Consider the following 25,769-nt stretch of genomic DNA (forward strand, 5'->3'; position numbering starts at 1 on the left):
ATTTAAATATGTTAAATAATATAATATAATATAATATAATATAATATAATATAATATAATATAATATAATATAATATAATATAATATAATATAATATAATATAATATAATATAATAAATAAAAATATTATTATGAGAGTTCTTAATATAATTATATCAAAGCTGACTTTATAGTTTACCAAGCAATCATTCTATAAAGTATTAAAAAAATAGCAGGATTATTATAGTTAAAACTATAAAAAAAGAATTAAACGTTGAAACAAAAATAAACTTCTATCTAATTTAAGCTTCTTCTATCTAAAAATCTAATTTAAATAAAACTGAAATATTAAATAAATTATTTTAGTGAATTGCAGAAGCAGTGTTTTATTTTTTAAATGTAGTTTAATTTTATGTGTTAAATCACCTAACTCTAAAACCCTTGCTCATTGATATCAACAAAACACCAACACGTGTTAAAATGAATCTCTTTGCATTTATTAAGAAATGTTACGTGATGATACCATGTTTAGTTCTAAATAAATGTGCATCATTTTATTTCAAAGCATATAGGGGCAGTTGAAGGAGCGAGGGTCTCTCTCCAGAGTGATGCTGGGCACTGATGAGGCTCTTAGGAGGGATTGCACGCCAAATGCATCAGGTCTGTTCTTTCCTCAAGAGGGGTTTTTGAAACAAACCATCATAAGTCCATGAGACGACATCACTGATACCCAGCTATCAGTCGAGGAGAATGAAGAGGAGCGGCTGGGCAGCAAGCGGTAATGCACAGTCAGCTGATGATGTTCCCTAGAGATATTTGGACAGATCTTTCTCCACCACCTAAAAGATAAATAAAAAATATATAAATTTTGTGATATTTAGATACTGTAGGTAATCTTAAACATGCTTTAGTTTATGACCCAAACCAGATTGAAATACAATCAAACATGAATAGAAGCTGAACAGCGTACGCTTGGATCCTGCAGCGGGGAGTATCTCATCACAACCTGGCCTTCACGGTCAATGAGGAACTGAAAAGAAAACACAAAAATTGATAGCAAATTGAACAAATTAAATCATTTTAATAATAAGTAAATAAATGTATTTTATTTAACATACAAGGTTTCATTCATAACATGGTTTTAATTAGCATAATTCAAAGGGAAAATGCACAAACCTTGGTGAAATTCCATTTGATGCCACTATAATGGAATAATAAAAACAACAGTCAATAGATACGTTAACATCATTTCTAGGTCAGCTCTATTAACGTGAAAGTTCACCCAAAAATAAAAATGTAATGAAAATGTAACCACACTCAGGCCCATCCAGAATGTAAAACAGATTTGTAGAAATGTAGCATTACATCACTTGGCCACCACCACAGTGGATCCTCTGCAGTGAATGGGTGCCGTCAGAATGAGAGTACAAACAGCTGATAAAAACATCACAATAATCCACAAGTATTTCACACAAATCCAGTCAATCATTTAATATCTAATGAAACTAAAAATCATGTGTTTTGTAAAAAGAAATACTTCTTTAAGACGTTTCAGCTTTAAACTTCTGGCTAAAATTCCAGTCCATAATCAATATTAACGTTTCCTCCAGTGAAATAGTCCATCCGCTGTTTTATTATCACATATTTCTTTATAACTGTGTTTGCTCGTAAACGGTGCTTGGTCTGTGCATATTTCTCTCCTTATTTAAAAAAAAAGACTTAAAAATGGAGAAAGCAATATTATGGCAAAAGGAGTTCTTGTTACCCATTATTTACAAGTCCATTAATATTTAATGGACTGTAGTTGTGTGGATTACTTGTGGATTATTGTGATGTCTATCATTCTGACGGCACCCATTCACTGCAAAGGATCCTTTGGTGAGTAAGTGATGTACTGCTAAATTTCTCCAAATCTGTTCTGATGAAAAACAAACTCATACATCTCGGATGGCCTGAAGGTGAATACATTTTCAGCATTTTTTATTTTATTTTTGGGGACACTATTCCTTTAAAGGGCTAGTTCACTCATGACTGCATGACTCTTTCTTCTGTTGAACATAAAATATTATTCTGTAGAATGCTGGACACCAAACAGTATCTGTTCCCATTAACTTTCATTAAATGGACAACAGAACGATGGGAATTAATGGGAACTGAAACGGTTTAGTTACTAACATTCTTAAGAATATCTTATTTTAAGTTTCACAGAAGAATGAGTAACAGAGGTTTCATTTTTGGGTGGATTATCCTTTCGGATGTCAAATACGCAATTATTTCCTCAGAATTTACAAGTTAAACTATTTGGCAACCAACTCACTTTCCAAAGAATCCTCTTCCATTTGGTTGTTCCTTCAGCCACTTCCACAGAGGATGTGCAGAGTCGCCATTCACATCAATCTTACTGAACATTTCAAACTCCGCATTGTAGGACTTGGCAAATTCCTTGATTTGGGAATTTGTTCCTGGTTCCTGAACAAAAAAAATGTATTATTAGATCACAGTATTTCTTCATTTTAAGAGCATTAAAAATCTATTTGCTCCCAGTACCTGATTTCCAAACTGGTTGGATGGGAAGGCCAGGATGTGTAAACCTCTCTCAGAATACTTGGCGTGCATTTCTGCAAACTGAGAGTAGTTTACCGGGGTTTTGCCTCACTTTGAGGCAACATTAGTGATGATGACAACTTTGCCCCTGAAATATACAATAAATTAGATTTTTTTAGAGTTAAAAATGCATAACAATGCATCATAATCATATAGACTGAGGATTCTGTGACACACGGCCAGACCATTGCAAAAAACATGTGCCTCGTTGTGAGATACTGAGTCATAGTTAGGAGATTAAGTCAACATTATGACTCACTAATAATTATGATTGTAAGTCAAAATTCTGAGATAAAGCCATAATTATGACAAAAAATTTGAAGCAATTGTACTACATGCATGCTGGTGATTTCCATCCCTCACCTGTATTTTTCCAGGGAAACTTCATTGCCGTCTATATCCGTGGCAGTGAATTCATAAATGGATTTGGCCGACTGCCAGTCTTCTAGCTGTGCAGACTGAAAACGAAAACATGAGAATACATATACACACCTAAAGAAAAGAAACACCTTCAAACTAATATTAAAATCTCTACAGTGCAATTCCAACCGCAACTGAAAAACTGCTGAGCTATTAACACATATTAAATGAATGAGCTTTTAAGAGCATTTCTTACCATTGACTGCAACACTATGGAGAAAACGACAGCGGACGCAAAGAAACGCATGACTGCCTTTCAGCACTAACTACTGAAACGGCAGGCAGCGTATTAGATCAGATCCTCTTAAAGTGCTGAACTCTCCAGAACACTGAAAACCACTCATATATATAGGGCTCCAAATAAACATTAACCTGACAAAAAGGCTTTCCTCCTCATAGGTTGATTTTTATTTGACTGTAACTCCTACTGAGGTCAAAGGTCACTGGGTGACGATCTTACACAACTCAGAAAACTGATATCTTGATGTGCGTGTTGAAACTTCATCCACATACAAGAAAAGTCATGATATGTACATAATATACAGTTAATTATACCGCTTCTAAAGTATACTAGAATAGTAAACACATGACATTTCACATTGATATTGACTAGCCACTGACTTCAGGAATGGATTCAAACCTCAAAGATATTATGAAATGAAAGACTAATAATAAATATTTAATAGTGTAATAATAAATGAAACAATGTTTGACTGATTGGGATAAAATAGTCATGAATATATTAACATCACCAAAAAACAAAATATACTATGACATTCTACACCATAATTCTGAGGAAAAGACTTTCAGATATGAGATACTAAGTCATATTTATGAGATAAAACCATGATTATGACATAAAAATATTCAAACTATGACATACTGGGGTATAATTAAGGAAGGAAAAGTTCAAAATGATGAGATAAAGTCATAATCATGGCATAGAAGTCTCGTGACATCTTGTGACTTGGGTAATAATTGTGACTATTGTATCATAATTTGACTTTTTACACCATAATTTTCAATTTTTTACAATTAATATGACTTTGTATGTCATAATTAACTGTCTTAGTATGTTTAATGGCATTTGTTTATGCTATTTTTGGACACTAACCAAGATTATGCAATGTTCTGGACATGATGTTCTTTTAAGTGACATGAAATGTAATAGTATTTATTTTATATCTCAAAATACCCTTCTAGTGTATGCAAAAAATAGATATGTTTGTTATTACATTAGATTATTAGTGTTGTTGTGCATTATTTATACAACAGAAAAAAAGTGAACTGATACTGTGGTGGACAAAGACCTAAATACACTGAAACTAGACCTCTCATCTTGCACAATAGGACTGATTGTGTAAACGGGTGATAAAACATTTTCAAAACCCCTGTAATTATGCAACACAAAACGTCATAATTGCCAGAAATTTGATTCAGATATGCAAGTTTAAGTGACAGAAGTAGGGCTATTTAACTTTACGATACCATTGCACCAATGATCCCACTGCTTGATAAAGCCCCGAACAGCAACAGACGATGGATAAAAGCCATTTTTTTATCTTTTCGCTCTCCAAATTCCAGTAGTGATGTTAAACTCTTCAAGGAATCGTTCTTTTGAGTCGAATCTTCTATATGAATCACTTAACAGAACGGATCATGGCGTAAACACCTGACTGAACCGTTTTTTGCTAACATTATGATTCGTAATGACACATTACATAAATACATTAATAAAATGTAATCAATCAGTCAAGCCCCATAATAACAGCAATATGTGTCTTCATGCTTTATTTGAAGGTTTTAGAGCATCGTAATATGCTGTAAATATTAGGATGATAGAAACGACAAAGGAATCACTGAATCGTTTTATGAATCGATTCTTTGAATCGAACTGTTCAAAAGAACCCATTCGCTCAAATCACACGCACTTCCCACATGACGTTGCATATAATCGGACCTTTTCTAGAACGTTACACAACCTTTTCCCATTCCTTGATTGTTTACAACGCAAAATCAATACCAAAATAATCTATAAGATTATTTGTAATTTACAAACCACCTATTTTAAAATTGCATTTATTTTAACCTGTATAAAAATAACACACTGTATTGCTTGAAAGTGAATAGTAAAAGCTTATACATTTACATTTATACATAAAAAAACAACAATGTATTGTTTTGTACATACGAAATCAAAGTGCGCGTTGTGGCGTAACGTCTGACGTCATAGGCACGCGTCGGCAGAAACGGGATACAAACGCAAACGTGGAGTGAAAGGATCGAACAAGCGTGATATATTTGTGTTAATCCCGTTTTTGGCGCGATATGGATGATGAGGAAGAGACTTACAGACTATGGAAAATTAGAAAAACTATCATGCAGGTAAATTAAGGCCTTATAACTTTAAAGTGTTATCCGTGTTGCGTAGACACATATTATTGTGACGCTTATTCGGATCCTCTTGAGTTTCACTATATGCGATCTCCCAAAATACAGCACGCATCCAACTACCGTAACAGAAATATTTGACGTCCTTGTCTAACTTTGTATTTCAGCTTTGCCACGATCGTGGTTATTTGGTGACGCAGGACGAGCTGGACCAGACTCTAGATGAGTTCAGAAGCCAGTTTGGAGACAAACCCAGCGAAGGTCGACCACGACGAACCGATCTCACGGTCCTGGTGGCCCACAACGACGATCCCACCGACCAGATGTTCGTGTTCTTCCCTGGTGTGTGAACTCACCCAGAAACACACTGTTGAGCAACGATTGTTTAAGTTTGAACTGTTGTATCAAATCTAACCATTATTTTGCTTTCAGAGGAACCAAAGGTTGGCATCAAAACCATAAAGATGTATTGCCAGCGTATGCAAGAAGAAAACATCACCCGGGCCATCATTGTAGTCCAGATGGGCATGACGCCCTCCGCCAAACAGGTGATGCAGGCACAAACACCTACATTTAGATCTCAATTAACTACTAAAGCATTTACATAATGTGTGTGGTCTCTCATATTTCAGTCTCTGGTAGACATGGCTCCAAAGTACATACTTGAGCAATTTCTTCAGCAGGAACTTCTGATCAACATTACCGAACACGAGGTGAGGAGGCTGCTTTTAAAGCAGACCATTTAAACGATTTAATGGCCATTCACATAACAAGATAGCACACATACATCACAGAGATGTCTAAGTGATGTCTGCATTTACATCATCAAGAATTTTTTTTTTTTTAAGAGTGTTTGCTCATCTCCAATACATTTCTTTCCTATCAGATGTCCTAGATGTTTAGAAGATGTCTTTTAAGATGTTAATGGATATTTAGAATGTATGTTAAACTGACATTTTAAAGACATCTATCAGATGTCTAACATTTGTTTCCAGATGAAGCGATTTTTAACAGACATCTTGCATGTATGTGTGCTATCTGGGTATATTAAGTGAAAAGTGAAAGTGACGTGACATGTGGCCAAGTATGGTGACCCATACTCTGAATTAGTGCTCTGCATTTACCCATTCAAAGTGCACACACACCGTAAACACAGCAGTGGCAGCCATTTATGAGACTCAATCCCACAACCTTTTGGTTACGAGTCCAACTCTATAACCATTAAGCCATGACTTTTCCCAATATTAACATTCATTCCACAGTAATTGTCAATAAGCTCCATGCAGATGTGTCACCTGTAGCTTTGTAAACTGAGGTTGATTTTGAATGATTGGCTGTCAGTGTTTTTATTGTTCCTCCCCGAGTGGCCCGGTGCGGCCGCACCAATTGATCCCCCATAAAAATGGCCTTGTATGTACAACTATAATTAGGAACAATATCGTTTATATTACTCTAAAAACAATGTTTTCAACTGTTGAACGATAAAAATATTGACAGCCAGTCAGAATCCACCTGGGGTGTATTCCAGAAAGCAAGGGTAGTTTAACAGTCGGTCACATATACCCTGAACTCACGGTTGATAACCCAAACCTTGCTTGAGTTATATTAGTTCCAGAAACACGTCCAGGAGTAAGTTCAGTCAACTCTGAGTATCTTCATGATTAACACACAAGACATTCTCTACAAAAGCGATGATTCACCATGGAAGGAAAAGTGCACCATACTGCTGCTTTCAGTCAACGGTCTTTTACATTCATCCTGCATATTGCCATCTAACTGATGGTTGTGCAGTCATTATTAATATAATTTTTAAATACTTCTCTCTCTCTCTCTCTCTATCTCTCTTTATATATATAGTATATTTGATAGTTATATTTGAATCATGTATATATTGTTCAGAGAATAATTTGCTGTGGCTCTGAAAGTTCCCTCTGTTTCTGGAACCAGCTGTGTTTATCTGCTTACCCTTAAACAGACCGAGGTACGACACATAACCTGCTTTCTGGAAACCCCCTGAGCGTTTCAAGAGAACGATGAAATAACTGAAGTGTGCTTTTATAATAACATTATGGTGTGGATGTTATAGATGTCTTTATAGTTATTGTTCTCAGTGTAAACAGGCTTTTAAGACGTTTTTCCCTCACCTTTTGGCCCTTTATAGAATGCTAGTATTATTGCACATGAATGTTTTGACGTTATTTACAGAGTTATGTGTTTCTGTTTCTTTCAGCTTGTTCCAGAGCACATAGTGATGACTAAAGAGGAAGTGACAGAGTTGCTGGCGCGGTAGTATCCTTTGAGTTTCGGTTGAAATTCATAGTGCTGCTATTTTAGTATCAATGACACCTTTATGGTTTTTATTCATATTGAGGTTATTTGACATCATTGACAAGTTAAATGGAAATGAGTAAATAAGAAATGTTGCCTTGGCAGCTATATATTTTTAATATTTATTTCAGTTGAAGGGATAGTTTCACACTGAAATGAAAATGGTCATCATTTACTGACCCTCAAGTCGTTCCAAACCTGTGTGAGTTTCTTTTTTCACTTGAAATTGACATTGGGAGCCAAACAGTTGATGGTAGCCATTCCATTCCATATTATGTAACATCATTTTTATTATTATGGTTTTGGTTAGCTTTAATAACCCTGGTTAATGGAAGCATCTCTTAACCAGCTCCTCTCCAGTAAACTAAAGGAAAGCCAGCTTCCCAGGATTCAAGCTGGGGATCCTGTTGCCCGTTACTTCGGCTTGAAGAGAGGCCAGGTACGAACTCGAATGTGTGCTTTCTTCTTACATCTCTGAAAATCTTCAGTTGATAGTGTGGTGTGTTTTGCAGGTTGTTAAGATCATCAGACCGAGTGAAACTGCGGGACGGTACATCACATACAGACTGGTCCAGTGATGCTTGTGAAGTCAGTGTTTCTGTTCTACAAACTGCATATTCAGCAAATTATGAAAATTCATTTTGATATGATTCAGTTTATTCCCAGTCATTAATACCTCAGAATTTGTAAATCAGTTTAGATGATCTAAATGCAAGATGCAAATCTGTGATGCAGTGTTACTATACCGTCTTTAGTATTTGTCTCTCATCTGCTAATGGATGTTTGATATTTTTAGTTTTAATAACACCGGATTAAATTTTCTGTTTTTGTTTGACAGGTTTGAAATGTTCTCCAACTGCTGAAAGTGGTTTTTAACAGTTTTTCCTTTTTTATCTAATAAATATGATCCTGTTAGTCTGTCTCTCGTGTCATTTCATTTGACATCTTGATATATTAAAAAGCATGTCAGTTTGGACTCAAACAAATACCAGCCTCAAAACCTGGAAGTAGAGCGAGCAAGCATTCACCTTTTTCTTTCTGAAAGCCATTGTTGTACGGAGAAAGGAAATCAAGTGAAGCTGACAGAGATATCTGTGCAAATATACACTAACCCACTGAACACTGTATACAGCAACAAGTTAATTTATTCTACTTAACCTCTTGCTCATTGGCTACCATGCTGTAACCACGCCTTCCAGTTAAGTTTGCATTGTTTTTAAATACTGATCATTTTAAAATCACTCATTTTTTATTATTAAAAGACAAGCACAAACATAACATTTAACAACAGATTTTCAAGGTGCAATCTCATAAGATACAATACATGAGACCAGAAGCGTACCACTGTGTTTGTAAAATAAAGCTAAAAACATTTTTAAAATCTGTACGTTTTTTTGCGGGATTCCAAGCCAAAGTATTTTAAATATTAAAAGCATCTTTCAAATATATATTGGAATGTCACAGACGGACCCGTGTGGCTTGTGTGAACTCAAAGAGTGCGTGTTTTGGTATTGTTACTCTTGATTGATGTTTAACGCTGCCAGCGAGCTCGTTGCTTCTGCGTCGTCTAACTCTGGCGGCTCGCTCTCGGGGATGGCAGGCGGGTCGCTCTTGTTTGAGCTGGAGGGACACTGCAGGGTCACCAGGAGGACGGGCAGCTTCATTTGTGTTTCGGTGGGAGAGTCGAGTGCCTGCTCTGTAGGACTAGGGGGCTGAAGTTCACCTCTGCCCCGTTCCTCGTCTGCATCAGAGTCTGAGTCCAGACTGTGTTCCAGAGAACCAGGGGTTCCTGTTGAACTCTCTGCCAAGATGTGACAAAACATTAGATATTAGTTTTATTTTATATCACATATTATTGATTTCATTTAGTTGAATGCAAAAATGCTTACTGGAATTTGTTTTTAAATATAGGAATAATTTATAAAGAAAATACTATTTAAAAAAAGAAAAAAAAAAGTCAAATAAAACTAAACCGACTTAAATTAGTAAAAATACAAAATGTTAAATATTAATACAAATAAAATTGACATGAACATTATGAAAAGCAGATAATGAAAAAAATGCAGAAAACATGAAAGGCAAACGAAAACTAAATGAGTATTAAATGTAAAATGGTCAATTATTAAAATGATATATATATACATATACATATATGTTTGTTCACAAATATAAAATGTACGTCTATATGAAGGGCAAATAAATAAAAATACTAACTTCATGCTAAAAAAAAAAGGTAATTTTACTAATAATGTTATATTTACATGGAACACATTTTTGTAAATAAATTTCATAAAAAAGCAAAAAAAAAATGTATTTTTTTACAATACAGTACAAGTTAAAAACTAAATGTACAATTTTTTTTAAAATATTAAAACAATTGTGTGTGTGTGTGTGTGTATATTTATATATATATTTTTAAATGCTTTTTTTAATGTTTCCTTAGGTGTACTTCTATTGTAAGTACGATTTTTCCATTTTCTCAAAAGGCAGAGAAAGATAGCAAAATCTCGATTTACAATGATTAAAATTTCTAGAAACTTGGGGACCATATACAGGATTAATAGTCAAATAAAAAAGAAACTAAATACATTTTAAAACGATTAAAGTTTCAAAATTAATAATATACACAATGCATTTGAACAATGTAAACCAATAATATTAGGAATAAAACTAAAGCGTTATACCATGGCCCTCTAATTTGTCTGACTCTACAGCGCCGGGTTCATCTGTGCCTCCTTGTTCGTCGTTTGAACAGTGTTCTTCATCAATACTGCTTTCCTGCACAGACCAAATCACCATGTTTGTTCTGCATTAGTATCTGAACCAGCTGAGCACGGAGCACAACATGAGATCCTGACATCACTAACCTTCTGTAGGGACAGTGTGCGCGGGGTGCTGCTGCACGCAGGCCGACTGGAGTCCGAATGGAAAATGGAGGGATAAAACACAATGAGGGTCTCCACTATGCGGGCCTGGTAAGGGTAATCCACCAGAGACGACAGGGACACCGTGGCCCCTGAGGGCCGGGGCCGCATCAGTGAGGGGCCAAACACGATGCCCAGATTGCTCGGGCTCATCTTATTGTCATCTTCCAGTTCTGCAATCCTGAAAACAGAAGGACATTAACCAAATAATCAGTGTTTAATAAACCGTGTTTGGCAAAGTAAGTCTATAAAATCTGGAACCTTCTCAGGTGGCGCGCTATGTAGCAGAGAGTCGCTGTGTTTTGTTTGGGCAGCTCTTTAAGGAGATTCTTAAGTCTGTCCACGAGGGCCAAGAGTTCAGGGTCTGTCTCAGGGCCGAGGTCCACCAGGTCAGGCCCTTTGCCCGTCTCTGCTCCCTCTGGACCCACTACAGTCAGGCTTTCCTTCGCCAGACCCATCAGACTGTTGTACAGACGGAAGGGCATGATGGGCTCTGGAAGCTGAGGGAAACACAAAAATACCAAATAAGGATGTGACGAATGACTTTGGAGAATGTATAACGAGGATATGAGAGCCACTGCTAACAATGAAGGCAACTTGTAGGGAACAGTTAAAGGGTGGGTTCTTTCAAAATTTAAGTATTATTAAATGCAATATAAATTTTTTTTTATAAATATTTCGAATATTGGTGAATGAAAAAAAATAAAAAAATAAAAAAAAGGTAAAAAGTATATTAATATAACAAAAAAAAATCTAGTACAATACACTATTCTATAAATTAGTTACATTGATTCTAAGTGTTTTAATACAATAAAGTACACCTTTTTTAATTGAAAATAAATGTTATTAGTAAAATCATTCCTGGTATAATGAAATAAAATCAAAAAATTTAATTATATTAATAAATTTGGGGAAACTAAAATTCTTATTGTGTTATACATAAATATTTATATGCAGCATTCAGTTATATTAAAAGTGGATTATATTACTAGACTTGTATACATTTAGGAGGTCAAAATGTAAAATTATATTTTCATTGATAATAAAATTTTCATAATTGCATATAATATACAAAATGTAAAAAAGAAAGTTATTTGGGTGTACCCTACAAAAGCAAATTTGATATGTTCAGATATAATCTATATAAAATATATCTCTATCTCTCTCTCTCTCTCTCTCTCTCTCTCTCTCTCTCTCTCTCTCTCTCTATATATATATATATATATATCTATATAAATCATTTAGATGTAACTACATTTTTTAAATAAAATTAACAAATAATTTGACTAATTGAGTAAGCCAAAAATTCATTTTAATATAACCAAAAAAAAAAACACACAACACTACAAATGTATTATAATAAAATGTATATATTATATATGTATATATATGTGTGTTACACATTTTATATAATATAAAAAAAAAAGATAAAATCCACCATATTACATAAAATGATCTTATACAAGTGTGCTGATGTGGTGGTGGCTCACCTGTCGCAGGTAAAGCTTCAGTACGTTACTGATGTCGTGTGGTGAGGACTGGGACAGCTCCACCAGCTCTTTGCCGTTCTCAAACGCCTGACACAGCTTCTCCACCCGCGTCTTCACCCCATTCACTCGATAAATACCCTGACAGCCAAGAACACCATCAGAACCAGCTTACAGTGCCATCGTCCGAGATCAGCTGGATCGGACCAGACGCTTACATACCTTCATCCTCAAAGCTCTTCTCTCGATCTCACCGATGCACTTCTTGATGATGAAGGGGATGCCGTCGGGACTGTTGCCGGACACCTGCGAGAAATCCTGCCCGAACAGCTGAAGGCGACCCTGGAGCTTCTTGTGGCCACACTGAATGGCCAAAGTCTCCAAGCAGCGTTTGTGACAGGCCAGGAAACACTGCAAAGAGCAAATCACACTCGAAACCGCCGCTTGATATCAAACACAAGGCCAAAACACAGCCGACGCGACCTCACCTCCTCACACTCGGCTCCCTGGAAATAAACGTAGCTGTCGCATTCTCTGCATTTGGACGGGGAGCGCAGTTTACGCAGTTTGTGCGTCTGAGCCGCTTTCGACAGCCCCACGTTTCGGAACGGCCCGGTGGGAACCACAATCTCAGGCTCAATGCCGTTTATGTCTGCAAAATGTTGAACGGAAAGTGAGAAACTAGATGACAGGCATAGATGAGAAAGAAAAACAGCAGCATTTTTTCATCTCACTTGGTGCTTCAAAGGAAGTAACATTTGAGTCCTTCTCATCTGCGTCTTCGTTTGATGACATGGTTCCTGTAGATGACGTTCGGGCCATTTTACTTATGTCACCTACGAAATAAAGAAATGATGTATTATAGTAAATGTTTACATTTAGTATGTTTAGTCATGGTAGGAAACCGTACATGTGCTGGTAGTCGGGGATCCCAGGCCGCTTCCTCCTCCCACACTGTCTGTGTCGCTCACTGTGGAGCCCCAGGATTTGTGGGTCATGTGACCTCGAGCTGACAATTAAAACAATTCAGAATTATTTGCAGAACTCTCTTACATATTCAAACATACCCAAAAAGCACCTTCTGAAAGCCTCGAACATCTAGAAATAAAAACCTTCATACTATACAAGACAAGACCTCATTTGCAGTCACTTATTAGATCATGTTTATAAATTATATTTAAATGCACATTTAAATTTTCATACACTTATTAGATCATGTTTATAAATTATATTTAAATGCACATTTAAATTTGCATACACTTATTAGATCATGTTTATAAATTATATTTAAATGCACATTTAAATTTGCATACACTTATTAGATCATGTTTATAAATTATATTTAAATGCACATTTAAATTTTCATACACTTATTAGATCATGTTTATAAATTATATTTAAATGCACATTTAAATTTGCAGTCACTTATTAGATCATGTTTATAAATTATATTTAAATGCACATTTAAATTTTCATACACTTATTAGATCATGTTTATAAATTATATTTAAATGCACATTTAAATTTGCATACACTTATTAGATCATGTTTATAAATTATATTTAAATGCACATTTAAATTTGCATACACTTATTAGATCATGTTTATAAATTATATTTAAATGCACATTTAAATTTTCATACACTTATTAGATCATGTTTATAAATTATATTTAAATGCACATTTAAATTTGCATACACTTATTAGATCATGTTTATAAATTATATTTAAATGCACATTTAAATTTCCATACACTTATTAGATCATGTTTATAAATTGTATTTAAATGCACATTTAAATTTGCATGCATGTCATCTAATCATTAAACTAATATCATCTAATATCAGAATGATGTATTAATTAAAATACAAATTATTACTGTATTAATATAATTCAAATTTAATATAATAAAATATATAAATTGAATAAAATTAATTAACCTTACTTGATTAATAAAACTTAAATGAATTTGACATGTATTAATCAGCTGATTTAAGTTTCATATAACAGACCTGAAAAAAAGCCCTATTAAAATATTAATAAACTTGTTATTTGGACCCCCCCAAATTAATAATCATAATTGCTTATATGCATTAATAATAAAAATAAAAATAATATAAAAATGAAAGGTTTATATATTGGATTGTATAACACATACCTCTCTTCGGTTCATCTTTCTGAGAGGCGCTCGTGTCTCCGGTTTCTCCGGCGGTGGGCGGGGCTTCAGCACTGCTATGAGCTTCAGTGTTAGCGCTGTCAGAACGAGCTCTGGCTGACGGCCTGAATTCAGGAGAATACCTTACTGTAATATTCACATCCACTTCCATGACACTGTGTGTGTGTGTGTGTGTGTGTGTGTGTGTGTGTGTGTGCGAAAGCAAAGGAGTGTTTCTTACTGGCTGGAGGAGACACAGTAGGCCTCAAACTCGTAATGCGTCTCGGGCTCTTCGCTCATCTGGAGGTCTTTGACGTGCGTGCCGTACTGCTGTCCTGGGTCGTACAGTTTACTGCTCTCACACAGCGTCTGATAGTGCACCGGCAGCGCTACCGTCTGCATGTGCATGATCTGGTAGTAGGAAATTGTGGCCTGGAAAGGATTTCACATGTTTAAAACGGCTCAAACTGGATTTGGATTTGTAGTTTTCTTGGTGTTTTTTCCAGCATTTATTTGATCCTATTAATCCAAGTAAAGCATGACTGGTTGTTCGCCCAGATATACACGTAATACTACTGAAAAACAACTTTAAGTCTCATGCACAACACATTGAGCTCTACCAATACCAGAGTTTAAAATTAACTTTATGCCTTGAGGACAATTGGCTAGACATAAATATTTCTTACCAGCCATGATTACTATTTGAAGGAAACATTTAAAAATTATGCTCTTTTTTTTTTTTTTTTTGTCAGTACAATGCTTTCAAAAATGTCTTTGAATATATTTGCTGTCCATGTTAATATAGCAAATAGAAGTTAAGTTATAGAAACTGCATTTTGAAATAATTGTAAAAAAACAAACATTTTTTCCATATTTCTCAATATAACTCTTTGAAAATATCCTTAAAAATATTTGCAGCATTACAAAAGGTCCTTAAATATATTTGCTGTAATATATATATTATGTGTGTGCTTTAAATATATTTGCGACCTTTAAAAATATTCTTAAATACATTTACTGTATAAAAAAATAGACTATATTAATGAGAGATATATATATATACACACACACACACTTCAACTGATTATTGTGCCACAATCCTGTGTGAAATACCCTTTGTAATAAACTAAACTCAAAACTTCAGGACCTATTTTTGCTCCTCAATTTCATTTGTGAAATGTTTTTTTGATGAAGACCTAAAGTTAAGACTAATAAGAAGATTAATCGAATCTAGCAGATTCTAGACCTGAATATGTATCTAGCGTGTGTTTACCGAGCGGATGGTCTGGTCGGTCTGTTTGATGACCTCTTGGATCTGCCGCAGGACGGTGACCTTCATGTGCTCCAGCTCCTGGTGTTGTGTGGTGGCGTCTGCGATACACGTCCGGTACGTGGCCTCGGCCTCCTCAGCCTGAGAGAAACACACAAACACGACCTGCTGAGACACTCCGCATGCGTACTGTAGCGGTTCCTACGGTCTCTTAAGTGGCATGAGAGAGATGCATTGTGGGAGTGCGGAGTCTGACCTTGTTGCGGGCCTCTTCCTCCAGCCGTTTCTTCTTGTCTACTGTTTTGGTGGTGGAGCTGCCGCCCTCCTCCTCGGCCCTGTTAGCCGCCGTCCTGGCCTTGTCGTACTCCTCGCAGCGGGTCATGTAGACCTGCTTAGCCCTGCGCAGGTTAGCCTCACACTCCATCTGTGTTCAGACACACACACACAGCAACCCTTACAGACCTGCACATCTCATCCTGGCTGGTGTTTTTAAGTGTGTCGGCGGCTCAGAAGATCCAGAAACAAACGTTACCAGTTTTCTCTTGGCCTTCAGCCAGTGTTCCTTGATCTCCTTGCGTTTCTTCTCGTGCTCTTGTTTGCGGAGCAGCAGAGGCTGTGGAGGAACACAAAGCACATCACTCTTCACGGCTAAATACTGCATCCGGCTTCAAGATATTACAACTATGGCTGAACAATTAGTATTGTAATTTAAGTAATATATATATATTTTTACATATATTGATGGAGGAAAGAAATTAAGAGGAGGAGGAAGAAATAAACATTTTAAAGTCACAACTATCATCATTATTATTAGTTTGAATAATAAAATGCGTTATTACAAATATTATATACACACACACACACACACACAAAAACAACTACTTCTAAAAGCTTTACACGATCTTTGCAAAACAAAGTATAACATTAATTTAATTGCCATATATTTAATCGATTTAATTTGCATCGATCATAACATTGATTATTATAGTATTATTAATAGTTGTTACTAAGGTTTCTTGCAGAACATTTATCAACAGATTTTTTTTATTCATTTCAACTTATTCTTATTGTGATTATGATAGTATTATACATTTTATTTTATTACTACTACTAGAACTTTAAAGATTCTTGCAAAATCTATTTAACAAATAACTGTATTTTTAATAACCATTTTATTATTAAACTTAGATTAAAATAAAGTTATTACCATTTTATTATAAATTGTTTCTGATAAAAATAAACTTTAAAAAGGTTTATCACAGCACAATTAAAAATAATATTTTTATAATACATTTACATTAATTATAATTTATTCTTATTGTGATTATTATATTATAAATTGTATTGTTGCTAATACATTTAATTTATGTTGATAACTTGTTACTGTAATTTTTATAGTATTCATATTATTGTTAATAATAATAGTAATTATTAATGTTGTTAATATTAATAATTATTAGTACTATTAATATTATGATTATAAATTGAATGGTTGTTGCTTATAATAATAATCATGATAATAATAATAATAATAATAATAATAGACAACATACATAACTTGTTAAAAATAATTTCTATTAGTATTATTAAGAGGACAGAAGGTGGCCATGTTGGTGCTGTACCATGATGAAGGTCTGGTTCTGCAGGGTGGAGGCCGCCTGGTGCATCCCAGCGCCCTGCTCCAGGTCCTGCTCCAGAGCCAGAGAGTAGATGGAGAAGAAGGGCATGTGTGGCTGATGGACACAAAGAGAGACGGATGAGGACGAGAACAAACCAATCCTGAAGACCCTAGGGGATTTGAGCGAGGTCGGTTCTCACCTGTATGATGGTCTGTTTACAAGACTGATAGATCCTTTGTAAGCCCTTGGAGAACTCCAGCTCTATACAAACATTAATGACAAGATGCAAAGGAAGTAAAACAAAAATAAGGTAAGTAGCTACCAGTCACAATTTAGAATCAGAAATATGTTTTCTCCAAAAATACACACTTTTTCACTCTCTCATATAACATTTCAGATCACTAAAGCCACATGCGATCCTACCTAGCGCAAGCTTCCTCTCAATGTAGCCGATCAGATCCTTCATGTATTTGGAGATGGTTTTAGCGTAGGTCAGAGCCGAGTCCACACCTCCTTCACTGCGCTGCAGGATAATGTCCACCTCTTCAGCGCTCATCACTGCCAGCGTGCATACCAACACAATTCATTTCAATCACTTCAGACAACAACAAAACGTTTGTAATAACAACCATAAAAAGATACAATTATTTGTTTGTTTCGCAGGAGACTTGTGTTCTGTAATAATAATTGTATTTATTTAATGCATGCATGCATGTATGTATAAGAGATCTATACAAAATCTCCTGGAGAACATGCACTTAAAATTATGAATCATTTTTTTTTATTATCACTACTAATAGTACTAATTAATTATTCTTTAATACATTAATGCATGTTTTTTTAAAATGCATTTTAGGAGATTTTGTAGAGATCTGAAATCAATTTTGTTAATTATATTATTTTAGCACCACAATTAAAAATATATATAAAAAAATCTTCAAAAGTGTCTATATATTAAAAAAAAAAGATCTATCTATATCAGTGCATTCCTACTTGCTTTACTGTATTTCTGAATTTGTCAATATGTACCCAGCTCAGAAGAATCGCTCCTTGTGTGTAAACAATCATGCCCCGAGAGGTTCTCCATAGACTGAACATTCAAAGAGAATAAACACACAGATATTTATAACACACACATATTTCATACATGTTCCATGTGAGTCTTATTTCACGAGGACAACTGCGTCACAGAGCAGTGACACTAATCACAGAACGCCACTTTCAGGAAGTCAAAGCCCTGCTGCCGACATCCGCTCAGCTCAGAGACTGACACTCACTTACCCTGCTCTTCTCCGAGGGCATGACCGACAACAGTGTGCTGCTGTCCACCTCTCCCATCAGCAGCTCAGACACACTGACAACACACAAACAAACGCTGTTTACACACCAAAAACCATAGCTGCAGCAAATGCTCAGATACCAGTGGAAGTGTCTGATTCACAACTTCCTCTTAGCTCAGTTCTGGTCACAGAAAGTCAGATTGCTCTGGTGCATGATTCAATGTTTGTGTCACAGGAAATGAATACAAGACTCATGAACGTTAGTCACATAATACACTGCTATTCAAAGGTGGATCGCAATGAATATGACGATTATGAAAACTTGAACTGAAAACAACAGCAGTACTACACGAGGTGATAATGATCAGCTCCAACTCAGAAACAGATCCTTGGTTTGGGGCTGTTAGCATAAGAGAGCAGAAGCCGCAAATCAACTTCCTGTTATTTCTGTAGAGCTGCGATTCATGTCAATGAGCTAACAAAGCATTTTAAGAGAGGTGATTTCATGATGCACACAAAGTACGCCGTATGGCACTGCAGTCCTGAACATGCTTAATTTAGACTGGTAAAAACACAATTAAACTAAAACAAACATTTCAAAAGGAAGGGTGCTATCTCCACTTGAATTAATTGAATAATATAAGTGCAATAAAAAAAACTAATACAATAGATCCATTCATTTAAGGGGAATTGGAAATCATTTTTCCTATTTATTTAAATGCATATAAATAAATACATTCCAAAATAATTCAATTTGGAAAAAAATAAAATGTGCCATTTCCCCTTGAGTGAATTAAAAAGATAGACGGATAAATTATAAATTAATAATAAAGTAATATGTAAGATTGTGGTCACATTACCTCACTATTTATTTTAATATATAACAATTTTTAATCACCATTAGCAGATCAAAAACAATTCAATAGAAGTGCAAAAAAAAATTAAAATGGGGTGAAATTACTTTCATTTTCATTTCTTTCTATTTACACTCACTTACCTGAAATAGAAAATCAAGTCGTGCACACACTGCATTGTGGGATACAGAATTCAACAAATACACTATTGCTCTCTGGTTGTATATTGCACATTTTGGTAAATGTACTATGTAATCCAGTTAACGCTACAGAAAAGTACAGGATGCATAATTCAAAATATGTAAGCCTGTGCGCATCTCAGAGTAAAAAATAAAGGCAATTGTGATAAAGTTTGCAATTGAAAGAAACTAGTTTCTCACAACTAGTTTTTTTTTCCTGAGCCGCTGATAGAGTGATCCTCTGATGAGCTCTCCATACTCACTTGCTGCTAAAGGCTACAGCGATGGTCTCGATGGCCTTCTCAAAATCTTTTTTGTCTGCTTCATTGCACACTTCATAGTGGTATCCTTAAATAAAGGATAACAAAATATGTTGGTAAATGGCTTAAAATGACAACAGAAATGCATTACTACTGTAAATGGTGGCGCTAACCTTTGACCTGTGAGATGAGTTTGCCGGCAGCGGTGAGCGTCTCCACCGTGTTGAGGAGAGGGTACATGCTGATGACCTGCCGCAAGATGCGCAGAACCTCCCCCAAAAACTCATGGGCCAGCGGACGCCTATTCTCCTGTTTGTCTGCAAAAAACAAAACCAAACATCATTATCAGACTCTCATCGGCTGAAGATTTACATCTAGATCACAGCCACACTTTGGAAAAAAACAAAACAAAAACAAAAAAATCTTATTTGTGTGTCAATTAATGAATAACACTTCACTATGCTATCAAATATGCGAACCTATCATTAAATATCTAGCTCATATTTTACCCCGTAAACAAATAAAAAGAGAAAATAAACAAACAAGTACATTAACAAAAAATGTATACATCTAAATAAATAAAAACTTCAAATATAATAAATCTCAAATTACCTGGGTCATATTTCACCCCACATAGATGCAAACGAACAAATAAAATGTTAAAATAAATACTAAAACTAAACGAATTAACACTACATAATTAGCAAGCAAACATAAATACATAAAGCAAACAAACCCAAAAGAAATCAAAACACAACAATAAGAAATAATATACAAATGAGTAAGTGTTATGTTCATTTGTTTTCATTAAATAAGCAATTAAACTAACAAAAACAAAGAAATAAAATAGCCAAAGAAATGAAGAAATGATAATTAACAGGCTTCACTTTTTCCATTTCTCATTTTTCTTTGGTTATGGGGCACAATATGACCTGAAAATGTCTTTGTGTACCCAATAACCAACATGTCAATGTCTGTCATGCTAAGATATATTTTCAGTGATCCTAAAAGGATCAAGGTGATGCAAGACAGGGCGACTGTTCAAACTGTGTTGCAGTGCTTTCTTGTCTGCTGTGACACGTCTACAAGCCACTTCCTCCCGTCATGGCTCTTAACTGTAACTCAAAGCAAAAAACACCTACAACTGCTACTTGCTGATTAGTTTCTTTGTTCTGTCAAAACTACCTAACTTGTACAGTAATGGGAAGCATGAACAATTGGCTTTTTTTCCTTTTTTTTTTTAAACCAGAGAAATGTAAGCTATGTTGTGTTAAAGGGATAATTTTTAATGCGATTAAGTTTTCCTTTCTCTTTGGAGTGTTACAAGCTGTCAATAGATAAGATCCCTAAAGTTGCAAAGATTAAAGTCTCAAATCGAAAGAGATATTCTTCATCAAAGTTGAGACTCATCCACGCCCTCCTAAAATGCATTGTTTAAACACACCTCCACATGTCTACATCACTATGTGGGAAGATTTGCATAACACCGCCCAAATGTTCACGCACAGAAAGGAGTAACATTCTCGCTGTAGTATTGTTGCTGCAAGCACCATGTCGTGGAGAAGTTGTGTGTTTCATTGTGAAAGCAAAACGACTTTGTTTGGCCTTCCAAAACAGGACACAGCTAAAAATCTGTGGTTAAGTTGTATTTACAACACTGCTCTAGGACAATTCAACCCAAATATTCAGATGTGTGAAGCACATTTTATGGAGGACTGTTTCCTGATCCTGGGAGACTAGACTACAATGCTCTGTCAATGGTCCGAGTCTGTAAGTATGATTTCATATTTAAAGAATTTGCCATTGACAATTCAAACTTGAGTTTTGAGTGGTGTAGAGTAACACTTGTTGTTTGTCATTTCTCTGATCACAAATGCAGACATGGGGCCCGTTCTTCGTATGTCGCTAACTCCGTTAGCTGGATTAGATTTTTGACGATTTGGCCTGATCTTGGATTGGTTGGTTCTTCGAAGCTCATCTTGGAGTTGCTGTCGTTGTCAGTTAAAATTGCTCAGGGGCAGGCTTATTTCATGTAAACAGGATTAGATTAGATCGTTAAAAAACAGTGCACAATTTATCTATTATAAAAAAAGTATTTTTAATTATATGATGTCAGTACGTTACGGTCTTTCCGCCAGCCAATCACTGCATTGTGGATCATGGTTTCGAGTATCGATACATAACCCCTTTTAAAGCAAGCCATGAACGCGCAATTATCTCAAATAACTCAATCCAGTCATACAGTACTAATCATCAACAACAGGTGCGTTCAAAGAACCGAATTAGCCAGTACATGATTATCGCGATGATATCATCTTGGATGCGACATTTAATCTAAGATGTAATAAACGACATACAACTAACGGGCCCTTGGTTGTTTACATAGCAGCGCAAAACAACACGCAAAAAGACCGCACAAGTCATTATAATCAGTAATTATGTCCCCACTTGATGCAACAAATGCTTCGTTTGTAATGGGTTTTATTGGTTTTGTTTCGTTGCGCCGGGAGATGGCATCACAGAATGGTGAGGGGTGTAACATTTCTGTCACAACGCACTGGATAGCTGGCCAATCAGATAAAAAAAAAAATCATAAATTAAAATAAATGTATAAATAATAATAAAAAATATAGAGCAGCCTTTATATTTCCTGAAAGAGTTGCTTCACATGGGGTTGTCGTATTTGAGGGGCTATGCCACAAAAAAAAGTTTAAAAACACCTGCAACAGAATCGCTCAAGAGTACCGTGGTATTAAATCATCACTTAGTCACGGCACCATTACATCGCTTTTTAGAAGGATGTTCTTGCAGAAAAGATAGGTTTCCTCTACAATGAGTTATCAGAAAACTCCAATATAATAACTGATTTCATTATTTATGGGTAAGACTATAGGCTTGATGCTGAATGACGTTGCTCAACGAGTCCCGAGAGCAGAAGGGGGTGTTTTCTGAGAGAATCGTTTCCTGCACTAGTGTGGTGCACCACAGGAACTCAGCCTCACTGCAGATACAGGAAGAATACGGCCTCTTGAGCAAACTCAGCCCCGCCCCTTCTCTGCTCCACAATCACATGATCCTCAGCGGAAGGTGATGTTTGCGGCAGGACGTGAAAATAGTCATGTGGCAGTTTGAGCGAACTTAAAAACATGTAGCAGGAAACGTTTTGATCCATGTCAGCTACACTGTAAAAATGTCATGCCATTTTAATGGTAAAAGAGTAAATCTATGGTAAAGACCTGTTGGTTGGTTAAGGGTAATTTCCCTTACTATATAATGGTAAAAAACATGTAAATCTAATGGTTATTTTATGTAATTTTAAAGAAATACTTACATTCCCAAAATTCCCTGTGAAACAGTGTTTTTTTTTTTTTTTTTTCAAATAAATTGTTTTTATTAGCTATATATGTGTTTTTACATTTTTATTTCAGTTTGTTATTTTAGTACATCATGTTAAACTAAATGAAATTGCTTTGGAAGCTAGCTAAAAATTACTTTTTTGTTTTTACATTTTATTTTCCGTTACATTTATTGTATTATTCATACTTTTTTAATGGTTTTATTTAATTTGTTTGAGTTTACTATTATAACCCTGTTTGAGATAGTTGCAAATATATTTTAAATGAACAAAAGAAATTTTAGTAGCCTGGTATATTAACATTACATTACTTAACGAGATATACATTTTGTTTTACAGTAAATTTAAGGTCAATTCGTAAAACGTAAAATGTTTCTACCATATTTTTTTACGGTAAAGTTCTGGCAACCACAGCTGCTGGTTTGTTCCATCAATATCCAAGAAAACCAATATCTTACCTTCAAGCACGACATCTTTCAGTTTCTCCACCGCTTTGGCAAACCGCTCCACTATGCGTAGCAATGATGGGATGTCTTCCACCTCGATGGCCACTGCAGTCTCGGGCGTCTCCGGCGAGGGACTCTGGGAGATGACGGATTTTCCCGCACCCTTACTGAAGACCCAAGACTGGATCGGGAAGCCCGCTGCACTTGGATTGCGACTCAAGGAAGTTGGCCGTTTTAGGGTGCCCATTGGGGACGGGCCGCCCACCAGCTTGGTGTGCTGGGCCAAAGGGGTACCTGGACAGGAAGACGAGACGTCTAGGACAGGGGGAGACTGACTGGAGGACGTGTGGGACGAAGAGGCAGAATCGACTGCATCTTTCCGAGGCTGTTCTTGAAGAGCAGAGAGCTGTAAGATAAAGCAAACAAGGATATAGTGTGGGCAAACTGATAAACATGGCACACAAATTTTAAGGTAGAAAGTTTTGCAGATGCAGCAAGATCTGTGACCGACTACAATAGACGGCTGTTAGTAAACAGAACTTCTTTCACAAGAGCAATTGTGTAACCCAGGCCTACTTCCTGTCACACCCCGTGGAGTTGATGCCACACTAGCTAAAAGCCTTAATGTGCAAGTGAACTTGAATATAAGGCCGTTTTAGACAACAAACGGATGGCATAATATGATGCACTACACAAACCAGTAAGTATTAACACAGTGATATCCCAAAATTCAGTTCACCTTTAAAGAATTCAATGTAAATTGAAAAAAATTGAAAAAAAAAAGCTGGCTACACCTCTGGTTGACTTGTCAACTGTGTATAAATACTCACAAAAACTATAAATGCATATTAGTAGCCAACACATATGCATATTTTAAAACGTAAGATACTAAAATTGACTAGGCTACTTAAAATATGCATATTGTCAAAACAAAATAAAGTACTTTTTAAATACAACCCACCTGCTTGAGCCAGACGTTGGGTCTGTTTGGTAAGATGTCCAATTTAGTTTTGCTGCTTGACTTTTTCACTCTCTGACTAGTCGCGTAAGGACTGTAGCTTTTGCTACTTGATCCACGCTTCAACATTTCCAGCTACGGTGCGTTAAAAATCAACTTTCGACACAATACAATACAATACATGCCGTTAAACTTTAAAAAGTACCTGGAAGTAAAATAACTACGTTTAGATAAAATCCAAACAAAACAAAAAAAAGTTCAAAATAAGGCAAAACCTGAACTTCTTGCACCTTGCTGCGCCATACCACACTGAGGAAGTCTAGTCCGTCCTTTTCTGTTTTTAGACAAACCTAACGGTCTAAATAATCATCTTGAATTCTACATGTGTCTTTGGAGACAACGGTTGATATTCGCTAATATTTCAGCAACGTCGAAAACATGAGCGCGAGAGCGGAATGTCAATCAAGTTGATTGGCAGGAGGAAAGGTCGAGAGATGCTGTGCGACTTACTGATGGAGAGTTGAGAGAAGATGGGCTGCTTCCTGTTCGGCTCTTCTTTGACATCGAGTGAGTCTTTATCAGTTCCTTTGTCCTTTTAGAGAACATTTTAAGCTTTAGGTGTTTATATCCGACGCGTATATTTTGTAATTTATGATATAACCCCCCTGCCCACCCCCCGGCTCCCCATTTCAAAACGCTGATGCGAGGTTTACACACTCCGAGCTCGGCTTGTGTCTCACACCTCTAATATGAGCGCAAATTGACTGAATCTACTGACACTCATCGGAACAGTCTGAGGCGCATCCGCTTTTGAGTTTTTTTCTCCCTCTGTCCTTTTGACAAGTGAAACTGCATTGCCTTGTAGAAACATGAGGACTGGATAACATCATGCATGCTTTCTGAGACTTTTAAAACGACGTTTATGCAACGAGTTACATCATTTGAACACAAAAATAATCTTTTGCCTTGCACGTTGTTGTTAATGTCTGTCACCTGCTGATTAATTTAATATTAAAACACCGCCCACTTTTGTGACAAAGCATGTCTTGAAATATTTTTTTTTTGACAAAATATGATTGTAACTACACTTTTATTTCTAGATTGAAATATCAGTGTGAAGTTAATATTGTATGCAATGGCATTTTCACCATTGGTTACATTTAGAATGGTGACAATTTCAACAATGTCAACTTTTAACTTAACATGTCTTTAAAAAATCAAAAATCCAATATGTATTGTAGAAAATCCTTGGGAGTTGGT

The 25,769-nt window shown here is 35.7% G+C and overlaps 2 protein-coding genes and 1 pseudogene across 5 annotated transcripts; 1 reads left to right on the forward strand and 2 right to left on the reverse strand.

Moving 5' to 3' along the window:
* Nucleotides 1–454: 454 nt before the first annotated feature.
* Nucleotides 455–4,627, reverse strand: LOC113064882 (phospholipid hydroperoxide glutathione peroxidase-like; annotated as a pseudogene). 2 transcript variants are annotated; one of them, XR_003278904.1, is made up of 7 exons: nucleotides 4,492–4,627; nucleotides 2,947–3,041; nucleotides 2,527–2,671; nucleotides 2,297–2,448; nucleotides 1,156–1,180; nucleotides 950–1,009; nucleotides 455–818 (listed from the first exon to the last, which is right to left on the reverse strand). The product of XR_003278904.1 is annotated as a phospholipid hydroperoxide glutathione peroxidase-like, transcript variant X1 (transcript). The 2 variants fall into 2 exon arrangements; XR_003278905.1 differs by lacking the exon at nucleotides 4,492–4,627 and adding an exon at nucleotides 3,200–3,370.
* A 586-nt stretch (nucleotides 4,628–5,213) lies between these two features.
* On the forward strand, nucleotides 5,214–8,637 carry LOC113064885 (DNA-directed RNA polymerases I, II, and III subunit RPABC1-like). The gene is made up of 8 exons (XM_026235876.1): nucleotides 5,214–5,388; nucleotides 5,562–5,736; nucleotides 5,827–5,942; nucleotides 6,027–6,107; nucleotides 7,625–7,683; nucleotides 8,083–8,161; nucleotides 8,235–8,310; nucleotides 8,561–8,637. Exons 1-7 carry the CDS (start codon nucleotides 5,332–5,334, stop codon nucleotides 8,298–8,300), a joined length of 633 nt encoding a protein of 210 aa, XP_026091661.1. The 5' UTR covers nucleotides 5,214–5,331; the 3' UTR covers nucleotides 8,301–8,310; nucleotides 8,561–8,637.
* A 311-nt stretch (nucleotides 8,638–8,948) lies between these two features.
* LOC113064884 (rho GTPase-activating protein 45-like) lies at nucleotides 8,949–25,301 on the reverse strand. Of its 2 annotated transcripts, none has more exons than XM_026235874.1 (23): nucleotides 25,020–25,301; nucleotides 23,564–23,957; nucleotides 19,924–20,067; nucleotides 19,754–19,838; nucleotides 18,459–18,531; nucleotides 18,207–18,267; nucleotides 17,601–17,735; nucleotides 17,377–17,438; nucleotides 17,181–17,291; nucleotides 16,091–16,171; nucleotides 15,815–15,982; nucleotides 15,562–15,699; nucleotides 14,530–14,720; nucleotides 14,292–14,413; nucleotides 13,044–13,142; nucleotides 12,868–12,969; nucleotides 12,622–12,785; nucleotides 12,356–12,544; nucleotides 12,137–12,274; nucleotides 10,908–11,146; nucleotides 10,590–10,827; nucleotides 10,407–10,500; nucleotides 8,949–9,523 (listed from the first exon to the last, which is right to left on the reverse strand). In XM_026235874.1, exons 1-23 carry the CDS (start codon nucleotides 25,113–25,115, stop codon nucleotides 9,237–9,239), a joined length of 3,411 nt encoding a protein of 1,136 aa, XP_026091659.1. In that variant the 5' UTR covers nucleotides 25,116–25,301; the 3' UTR covers nucleotides 8,949–9,236. The 2 variants fall into 2 exon arrangements, with proteins under 2 accessions (XP_026091659.1, XP_026091658.1); XM_026235873.1 differs by lacking the exon at nucleotides 25,020–25,301 and adding an exon at nucleotides 24,513–25,013.
* Between the last annotated feature and the right edge of the window lie 468 nt (nucleotides 25,302–25,769).

The sequence above is a fragment of the Carassius auratus genome, chromosome 47 (genome assembly GCF_003368295.1).
Source record: "Carassius auratus strain Wakin chromosome 47, ASM336829v1, whole genome shotgun sequence".
In the NCBI taxonomy this organism is placed as follows: Eukaryota; Metazoa; Chordata; class Actinopteri; order Cypriniformes; family Cyprinidae; genus Carassius; species Carassius auratus.

Coding starts and splice junctions, on each gene's coding strand:
- LOC113064885 (XM_026235876.1), top strand. CDS start 5,332: ATGGATGATGAGGAAGAGACTTACAGACTATGGAAAATTAGAAAAACT. Junction 5,389..5,561: donor TTAGAAAAACTATCATGCAG/GTAAATTAAGGC, acceptor TTTGTATTTCAG/CTTTGCCACGATCGTGGTTA. Junction 8,162..8,234: donor TCGGCTTGAAGAGAGGCCAG/GTACGAACTCGA, acceptor TGTGTTTTGCAG/GTTGTTAAGATCATCAGACC.
- LOC113064884 (XM_026235873.1), bottom strand. CDS start 24,638: ATGTTGAAGCGTGGATCAAGTAGCAAAAGCTACAGTCCTTACGCGACT. Junction 16,172..17,180: donor AGAACCAGACCTTCATCATG/GTACAGCACCAA, acceptor GTTCCTCCACAG/CCTCTGCTGCTCCGCAAACA. Junction 14,721..15,561: donor CCGACCAGACCATCCGCTCG/GTAAACACACGC, acceptor AATCCTTTCCAG/GCCACAATTTCCTACTACCA.